Source organism: Kogia breviceps, chromosome 15 (assembly GCF_026419965.1).
Source record: "Kogia breviceps isolate mKogBre1 chromosome 15, mKogBre1 haplotype 1, whole genome shotgun sequence".
NCBI classification, from domain to species: domain Eukaryota; kingdom Metazoa; phylum Chordata; class Mammalia; order Artiodactyla; family Physeteridae; genus Kogia; species Kogia breviceps.
In genome coordinates, this window is record NC_081324.1 from 61,153,019 (window position 1) to 61,163,308 (window position 10,290).

Consider the following 10,290-nt stretch of genomic DNA (forward strand, 5'->3'; position numbering starts at 1 on the left):
GGGGACCTCTGCCTTCACTACACAGCGCCCTGTGTCACCCACGGCAACTGGAGCGCTGTCCTTTTTTTTCCTTTTGTGTCTCATAATTATTTTTAATGGAAGAATCTAGTTGTAAAATACGCGTCACATAAAATTTACCATCTTAGCCATGTTTAGGTGTCCGTGCAGTGACATCAAGGACATTCACATTGTCATACGATCTTCATCTCCATCTGGCCACGAACTCCCCACCCCAGGCCCTGGTAACTCTAGTCTGCTTTCTGTCTCCGTGGATTTGATGACTTGAGGTCCCTCCTATAAGTGGGATCGCACAGAATTTGTCCTTCTGTGACCGGCTTATTTCACTCAGCATGATACCCTCACGGTTCATCCTTGTAACAACGTGTGTGTGTGTCACGATTCCTGTTCTTTTTTAAGGCTGAATTATAGTCCACTGTGTGTCTAGACCACGTTTTGTTTATCCACTCAGCCACTGATGTACATTGTGTTGTTTCCGTTTTTAGGTTATTGCAAATCATGCTGCTGTGAACGTGGGTGAACAAATACCTCTTTGAGACCCTGATTTCAGTTCTTTGGGGTGGGGTTGCTGGGTCCTAAGGTGATCCTTTTCCACAGCAGCTGCACCCCTTTACGTTCCTACCAGCAGTGCACGAGAGTTCCAGTTTCTCCACGGCCCCGCCAATGCTCTCCTTTTTTGCTTGTTCTGATAGTAGCCATCCTAATTGGGGTGAGGTGATGCCAGCCTTTCTTTTTGAAATCAAGTGTCCAGGACACATGGTCTGAAAACGTAACAGGATTCTAAAGGGGGTCCAGATCACAGCTGAAATATTTAGGCAAGGCTCTACTGTTAGCCAAACACACTTATGTACTTGTGAGCACACGCAGGTACACACACACTCGGTCTGTGACTCCAGTTGCCCCTGGGGTACCAAGGTGACAGATGGCGGTGCCTCCGGGGCTGCCGGCGCCTCTGCCGTGAGCCCCGTCCAAGGCAGCGCATAGGCACTGCTCTCATGGATACTTGACCCCCCCCCCCGCCCCCGGGGTTTGTGTTTTGGCTCCAGAACCACGACCGCGCCTGCATCGCCTGCCGCATCATCCACCGGTCGGACGAGCACCGGCCGCCCCTGCTGCCCCCTAAGGCGGACCTGACGGTGGGCCTGCACGGCGAGTGGGTGAGCCAGCGCTGCGAGGTGCGGCCAGAGGTCCTCTTCCTCACGCGCCACTTCATCTTCCACGACAACAACCACACCTGGGAGGGGCACTACTACCACTACTCCGACCCCGTGTGCAAGCATCCCACCTTCACCATCTACGCCAAGGGTCGCTACAGCCGCGGCGTGCACTCCGCCAGGGTCATGGGCGGCACGGAGTTCGTGTTCAAAGGTAGGGCTCCTGCCCCACCCCCCACCCCCCACACCCCGAGGTCATGGCAGCAGTTTGGGGACGTGCTTGTGGAGGCGGAGCCAGGGGTAAAGGGCATCTTCTCTGCTAGGGATGTTGGGGAGTGGACTGCCTGCCTGCATCATTCTCTGCAGCCTCGGAGCTGGCGTTAGTGACGCCCAGGTGCTCAGAGTGTGCCCGTCGTGCCCTTGAGAAGATGCCACGTGCTTGCAGGTGGGCGGGCGGTATGCCTAGGGATCACCTAAGTAAGGCAGGTAAAGGGTGACATTCTCCAGGCTGCAAGGCTGTGAGCAAGGGGTGGTGGGGGCCTTGTGATCTCTATTTCGAGACTTTTTTTAAGCTTGTGCATCTTTTTAGGAAGGTGTCAACCCTGTCATGGACAAATAAGAGGGCTGGCCTAGATACCCCTCCCAGGATAGCATCCTGTGATTCAGTCCATTTAATATGAAGGATTTCTGCCAACCCAGATAAGCCCTGGGGCATTTTACTGCCCCCCACCCCACCTTAGGGAGGAAGATTGGCTCTAGGGACAATGGGCCTTTGGTAGCTGTAGCCCAGAGAACAACTGTCTGGGTCTGAGTCCCCTCCAAAGCTCTCATGTGTACGCAGAATATGGGCCCCTGGGAGAGCCTCAGAAGCGGTCCTCTACAAGGGCTGGGGTTTCCATGGAACAGATTTGAGCATATTTTTCTTGCTTGCAACCTAATTTATTTTAGTTGCCTGATTTACGGGCCAGTATAGACTGCTCACTAATATAGGTGTCTGACACCAAAACTATTTAAAAACCTCCAAACCTATTCATAAAAACAAATGCCAGTTTTTGTTGAATACTGTGTCCATCCCAAAGTGCAGTGTCCCCAGAGACCACTCCTTGGGGACAGTCTGACTTCACAGGAACAGGCTTGGTCAGTTGTAGTCTGGGCTCAGCATTTACTGCCAGATGGGCTGGACTTTTCCTGGTGGCGCCTTCAGGGTGCTTGGTGTGGCCACCGGTCACGTCCAGACATGGAACCTTTTCCATCTGAGGGTCTTTTCTGTGGGCTGTGGTCTGGCGAGTTGGTCTGCAGGGTGGGTTTGAGAGCAGAAGCCTGTGAGGCCTGGTGCCCCCAGCATCCTTGAGTCACGGAGCTGTCCTGTGTCCTTGGCAGTGAACCACATGAAGGTCACCCCCATGGACGCGGCCACTGCCTCGCTGCTCAATGTCTTCAACGGGAACGAGTGCGGGGCCGAGGGCTCCTGGCAGGTGGGTGTCCAGCAGGACGTGACCCACACCAATGGCTGTGTGGCACTGGGCATCAAACTACCTCACACGGAATACGAGATCTTCAAGATGGAGCAGGATGCCCGCGGCCACTACCTGCTCTTCAATGGCCAGAGGCCCAGCGACGGCTCCAGCCCGGACAGGCCCGAGAAGAGAGCCACATCCTACCAGATGCCCTTGGTCCAGTGCGCCTCCTCAGCGCCCAGGGCTGAGGACTTCTCTGAGGACTCCGGGCAGCATCAGCACCGGAGCTGGGCACCCGGGAGCGGCCCGTGTCCCCTGCTGCTGGCTGGGCTCGCTGGCCTTTGGACTCTGCAGCCCTGGCACAGTCTTGGATAGAAGCGCTTACAGAGTTTGATTTTTCCAAACCGGGATGCCTTACAATTTACAGATTTTCTTTACAAAAAGAAAAGACACTTCTTCCTCAGATGCACTTGAGCGGCTGAGAACAGTCCTTCTCCCCGCCTGGCCCCCGCCCGCCTGGCCTGAGTCATGAGCTGTTTGAAGTTTTGGCTTTGAACTCCATCCAGTCGGATCCCGGGCCCGGGCGTCCTCACCATATAATTGCACTTTAAGACCGCAGAGAGTTTGAGGCGAGCGTTTTGGCAGAGGGAACAGGGTGAGAGCTCGATCTTCTTTTCTTCCTCTTCATTATTATTGCATTTCGGGGGGGAACTTAGGAGAAACAGATATCAGCTTCAGCTTTTCCTTCTGCTTCACTGCGGTTGCTTTCTGCTCCTTTGAGCCTGTTTCACTCTCCGAGTTTTCCAACCTGGAATGCAGTGCAGAGTTGGTTTGGGACTGCGATCCAGACACCTCTGATTAAATAAAGAAGAGATAGGGGTGCAGGACAAGACACTGGTGTAACGGAACCACCTTGACAGCTTTATGCAAAAAGAGAGCAAATCCACACTTTCAAATGTTGAAAAGTATCTGTAATTAAAGTTTCAGAGTCATTTAAACGTTGGTTGTTTTCACTTGTTGGGAGATGTTGGTGCTGGTCTCTGGGCGGCTGCAGGATGCACGCTGCTCTACCTGCCCGGGGGACAGGGTGCTGGAGTACGTGTCAGATGGAGGCTGTCCCGCTACAGACGGACAGGAGCAGCAGTGCAGGGAGGGTGACGGTGCATGATGCTGACCTGAGTGACGCAGTGCCCATTCGGTCTGGCCTCATCTCCGTGGGACCCCATCCCGGCTCACGTCGTGTCTGGAGCTGCACTGTGCCATCTCTGTCACTTCAAAGACCAAGACTCAGAGGCCACGTTTGGGTGCCACGGGCCTGGCTGTGCAGAGAAGGCGGTGGGGGGATCCTAGCCGGGTGCCCCACGAGACCATCCACCCTCCTCACGGGCCGGGCCGGCCCAACCCAGCTCTGTCACTGCAGAGGGTCTCAGGGCACCTTCTACAGAGTCTGTGAGGGTGCGTGAGTCACGCCTGCGTGTCACTTTGGATTATTACGAATGGTGCGCTCAGGACGCCAGAGGTGGTTGCCAGGGGAGACCGATGGAGGGAAATGGTGAATAACCGACAGAAAGCCTGGACATAACTAAAGACCAGTGTGGAAACCACGGTCAAGGTCTAGAGTCACACCTATATTTAAGAGTTACCTTTACGAGATGCTGTGATATTAAGTTATAAGTGGGGCGTGGAGGACCACAGTGCTTTATCTCTAGATGATATTTTACGTTGTGGTTGAGGGGGTTTATTCAAATGAAAGTACTAACTTAATGTCTGCCAAGTTTAATAAACAGAGATGTCAAAAATACTCCCACAATACACATTTTACCTGTGGATCTATTTAATTAATACTAATGCTATCTTTAAAGAATATAATAAAATTATGTAAAAAGCGATGTTCACTGCTAGAGAATACTTCAGTGATTTACCATAAAAATGATAGGTTTATAGCCACGTAATTCACAGCCACTCACCTGGACTTAGCTATTCACACTGTTTAAACATACACTCCATATATATATACACACACACATAGGCACATATACCCAAATATATAGGCATTAACGTGTATACAGTGTGTGACTATATGTATATGTGTCTTAGGGATGACATGAAATTCACTTTCTGATCCACTACAGATCACTACAGAGAATGACCAGTATCGTTTATTCACAAATTATTGTCGATTGGATTTATGCCTTTTGCTTACCATCTCACCACATACATCACATCCTAAAACTAAACTGCCTGTGTAGCCTATGAAGATCGTCATTTTAAGTGGTTTCCCGTCACCTTGAAGAAACATAATGACCAATCTTTAAGGTTTGAGAGTTGGAAATTTTAACTCAAGACCAAGATGCTATCTCTGAGGAAGGAATGGCTGACTCTAGAATATTCCATAACCAGCAGAAAATACTCCATGACAGGCACTCGGGCCCTGGCAAGTCAACCCCTAAGTTAGAAGTGGGTGGTTCCTGTAACTCCGAGATTTGGGGGAGGTAGAGAGTGAGTACAGGACAACTCTCCTAGGTGTCGCTGGCCTCTGGGGACTAGACTTCTCACCTCCAGAAGCAGGCCGGTCAGGCACAGCATCAGAAAGTTGAACCTTGGGCAGCAATGCAATCTGGTTGTGATCTAGGCTTCAGACTCTATAAAATCCAGTTGACCCTGGACTCAGGAAGGAGTTTCCTAGGGTCCCAGTGTCTCCTGTACAGAACGAAGGGAGTTTGTTCAGACAGGACAAGCCCCGCTGTCTGTCCTAGAGGAACATCACCCATCACGTCCAGCCTCTGGAACTGCCGGGCGCCGTCCATCCTAAGTAGTCGGTCTCCAGGTTCCCGTGCTGTGCAGCCCACCAGGGTGACTCTCTGCGCTGCTCAACACAAAGGATCCCTGTTAGAGGAGCTGGCAGCCCAGGGCATCCTTGATGGGGCCTCATAGCCACACCTGATGGAAACAGCTTGAGTGTAAGAGTTTTGTGGTTCCTGGTTGAAGGAAAAGCTTTACGATAGTAAGAGCGCTGTTCTCTAGTCCACCAACGCTTTAAATATATTCTTGAAAACAAAGATGATGTTCACAGCCGTCCACGCAAACATCACGATGTTTTATTTTAAATGGTATATCCCATCCCTGTAACACATACTGGGTCCCTGGCAATGGACTACAGAAGCCAACAGACAGCATATAATTAGGCATTTCAGGACACTGTCCTCAAAGGGAGATGCTGGACCACCTCAGGTGGGGTGGGGGAGAAGGGGTGGTGGGTGGGACAGGGAGAGCAGGTCCTCTCTTTTCTCCCCCGCACAGACTTTTCTGGCCTTTTTGAGACATCTGAGGGTTCGTGAACCCAAACAGCCTTCATTAGGATACGACTGCATCAAGAGCAAATAAAGGCAGCTGGATAATAAATGTTTCCCACTGATTTCTAGATTCTGGAGAAAATGCATAAGCATTCTTTTCATACCAGTAGGAGAATCACATGTCCTAAAATACAAATTGAATTATTCAAATCCCTGTGATGATCCAAGAGTGTTTCTGGCTCACAGGGTAGACAATTGCTGATGTATTTAGAGCCCCTGTTTTATCACAACCCCATTTCCTTGGTGTCATTAGGCAGAATTAACACTATCACGAGGAAGAATATTGGCAAAGTCATGACCTCCAACTTCTCATTGGCTAAGATGTGATGGAGCCGACACTTAATACAGCAACATCCCTCTGGGGGAGACTGAACTGACACCTAGTTGTCAGCCACCAAGGGTGTGAGGCCGGACAAATACATCTCCTTTACTCAAGCTCACTGCCCACTGGAAAGCGAGTCTCAGGGTCTAACTAGTGCCTCTCATTCAAAGAGCAAGGCCATGGTTTCCATGGATGCATTTGGGTCTCTTAGTTTCTGACATTTGTTGTACAGCCACCTCTGTGGCCCCTACGCCCTGGAGAACACCACCCAGAAATCCCATACCCCTTCATTTAAGGAATCCCATGTAGCTGTTACGTTGGAATTCAGAGGGGCAAGATTTCATGGGCTCAGAGAGCCACATGGTGCAGTCTGTTGTGTGTGAGGGGTGACTGTGTGTGGGTTTTTTTGCTGTTGGGTTGTAGGAGTTCCTTCTATATTTTGGATATTAACCCTTTATTAGATACATGGTTTAAAAATGTTTTCTCCAATTCATAGGTTATCCTTTCATTATATGAATAATCTCAACTAAGGAAGTAAAAGACTTGTACGTTGAAAACTACAAAACATTGATGAAAGAAACTAAGGGAGGCACAAATAGATGGAAAGACATCCATGGTCATGGATTGGAAGAAATAACATTGTTAAAATGGCCCTACTACCTGAAGAGATCTGCAGATTCAATGCAATTCCTATCAAAATCTCAATGGCATTTCTTTCAGAAATAGAAAAAACAACCCTAAAATGTATGTGGAACCATAAAGGACCCTGAGTAGCCAAAGATATCTTGAAAAAGAGCAAAACTGCAGGCATCACATTTCCTGATTTCAGAATTTATTGCAAACCCATAGTCCTGTGGGGTACTGACACAAAGCCAGACACACAGAGCAATGGAACAGAACAGAGAGCCCAGAAATGAACCCACACTTATACAGTCACCTGATCTCTGACAAGGGTGCCAGGAATACACAAGAAGAGTCTCTTCAACGAATGGTGTTGGAAAGACTGGATATTCACATGCAAAAGAGTGAAGTTGGACCCTTACACCGTAGACAAAACAAAACAAAACAAAACATCAAGTCAAAATGGATTCAAGGCTTTAACATAAGACCCCAAACTGTTAAACTCTTAAGAAGAAAACATAAGGGAAAAGTTTCATGACATTGGTCTTGGCAATGATTTCATGGATATGATTCTAAAAGCATAGGCAACAAAAGCAAAAATAAACAAATGGATTATGTCAAACCAAAAAGCTTCTGCACAACAAAGAAAAAAATCAACGGGGAAAAAGCAACCCATGGAATGAGAGAAAATATGGCAAACCATATATTTGATAAGGGCTAATCTCCAAAATGCATAAGGAACTCCTACAACTCAATAGCAGCAGCAAAATAAAAAACAACAAAAAAAAACCCCAAATAACTTGCTTTAAAAAATGGTCAAAGGATTTGAATAGACATTTCTCAAAAAAAAAAATTCTATTTTCTATTTTCTCTTCTCAATATTTGCTGTGGAAACAACTGGATGATGTCATAAATGAATGGTATAAACATGGAAGTGCAGACTTCACAAAAGAGCTGGTCAAAGATGAGAAATAGCTCTGATTTCCAAACAAGAGTCATTTCAATAGCCAAGGAAACAAAGTCCCTGGTACGATAAAATGCATTCTCTAAAGAACCTTCTTTGAGTGTGTTCCAGCACAAATGTCTACCTACAGTATTCATAGCAAACTCCAGCCAGCCTCTGCATTTCCTTATTAGCTTGAAACTAAATGGCAGGAAACACCCAGGGGCACCAATAACACTTCAGAATCTTGTGCCAATTTCCAACCGGGTAGACAGTCCTGTAGAGCTAGTCTCTTAATACTTTGAAAAATTCCATTGAAATGAGAGATTACAAAGTTGAAAGGCAAGTCCTTTTGTGCATCAATAAATAAAACATCAAAGTGATGATTGATCCAGAGATAGGCAGAAGTCGCGTGTCATTTTCAGCACAATAAAGCAGAGAATATGAATTCAAATGAGCGGCCAGATTGGAAATAAAACAAACCATGTTTTCCATTTCTGGAGTAACCTTTCTCCCCAGGAGTGATGGAGGCCTTAACACCATGGTACTTTGCCCACTTGTTCACTGGTGCCTTGTGTCTCATCATTTTTCCAGACTACAGAGAGCCAGTAAGTTATCTTCTCCATTACAGTTCACTCAAAGAGCATTGGGATATTGGAGAAAATGGTGGTGATAAAAATTCACAGGAACTCTGTGCAAAATTTGGCCACACATGCAAACGTCTATGAGCAAACAAGTTTAAAAAGTTACTCATGTGTACACCTGAAACTAACACAACATTGTTAATCAACTATGCTCCAATATAAAAATAAAATAAAATAAAACAGTTATCCAACCTGTTATTGTAAAGTCTGTGAAATCCCAGCATCTTCCTCCAGGCCGATGGCACAGCCCAGCTGCTTTTTACCAGGAGTCATGCTATACAGCACAGCAGTGCAGACAGTTTAGCTAATCCTAGGTGCATGACTTACAAAAATTTCTCTAAGGTTCAAATATTTATTTTGATTATTCTTCACTTATTTTAACATGACCAACATTAAGTAAACCAATCGTTAGACTATGCCCTTCCACCATCTAGAAATAACAATTATGTTGCAACAAACAGAGGATTTTACACTCAAAGAAAATTTGGATCTATCTGGTTCTATCACGTACCCAATGCAGTGACCCCCTCGGTGCTGAAACTCATGAAGACATCCAGTGTCAGCTTGAACATTTCCAGAAACATTGCTGAAACCTCCAAGCCATGTCATTCCATTTCTGAACATTTGTAATTCTTTAAAAATTATTTCTAATATTGGGATGAATATTAGACCCTAGTTCCACCCAAGACCCTAGTTCTGTCAGAAGAAATTAGACTCTTTCTCCACTTGACAGGCTTCCAAATAACTGTTCTCACTAATTCTGTTCTTTGGTAAAGTTTTTTCACACTTTCCTAATACGATTTGCATCCAGTGCTGCAAATCACTGCTCCATTCTTTCTTATTTAGTTAAGCTTCAGTTTGGAAAATTAACAGTTCTCTTAAAATACTGAATAAAATATCATAGATATAGATGGACCAATGAAAATAATATTATTACCACTACTTCCCCTATTCTAGACCAACTCTGGTCTAATAAATTATAGTTTTAAAAATAAGACATTCATTTTTGGCACTGGTGTCCTTAAATATTTAGAAGTTAAAATTTTATGTTGCACGGCATAGAAATGTCAGGACTCAACAAACCATTGCTAAAAGAAACTTAAGAAGAATCAATATTTTTTAATAAGGAAATAATTTATGTATGTATTGGTTGCGTCTATCTAGAAGCTATTCCGATGCAACATCAGCTTTACCCACCTCGTGTCTGGCACCCAAGGCATGCATCATATATAATCCACAAAATAACAGATGCTGCATTAAGATACTTGTTAAAATATTCTACCTTTGACAGATTCAGTGCTTATCAAAACTCACAGAAGATACTTAATTGCAATGAAAGAACCAGATCAGTCTGCAGGGCAAGATGTTGGGGTGTGTTTGACATGACCACTGGGTTTTGTTTCCATGTGGAACCAAGAAGCTTCAAGAATTCGACATCTTTTCGGGGGGAAGATCAAATAGGGAACATCACCTTGGTCTGATAGCAGGTGGTTGTATTTAGCATAGAGGCGTGGTTCTAAACTTATATTTTGCTTATCAGTTCTTTATGCTTTTGAAAATGTATATTCTTGGCTTTGCTCTTACTGCATTAGTTTAGATCTTACTGCAGTAGTTTAGCATGGTTAAATAGTTTGAGTTTTTTAACTTGCAATCAATTTTTCTTTATTTACTTAGTTTTATCCCACTTTATTCCAAAAATGATTCAAGGCAGCTTACGGAAATACCTACAATTCAAGAGACCAAGTAGAATATAAAAATAGCTGAGTGCATCTGGGCAA

The 10,290-nt window shown here is 45.8% G+C and overlaps 1 protein-coding gene across 2 annotated transcripts in view; it reads left to right on the forward strand.

Moving 5' to 3' along the window:
* Window positions 1-3,627, forward strand: part of APCDD1 (APC down-regulated 1) — a 30,250-nt gene extending 26,623 nt beyond the window's left edge. For both annotated transcript variants that reach the window (XM_059039476.2, XM_059039475.2), the window contains 2 exons: window positions 1,065-1,386; window positions 2,553-3,627. In XM_059039476.2, coding sequence (XP_058895459.1) covers window positions 1,065-1,386; window positions 2,553-3,004 — 774 coding nt within the window. In that variant the 3' untranslated portion in view covers window positions 3,005-3,627. The remainder of the gene's footprint in view (window positions 1-1,064; window positions 1,387-2,552) is intronic.
* The last annotated feature ends 6,663 nt before the right edge of the window (window positions 3,628-10,290 follow it).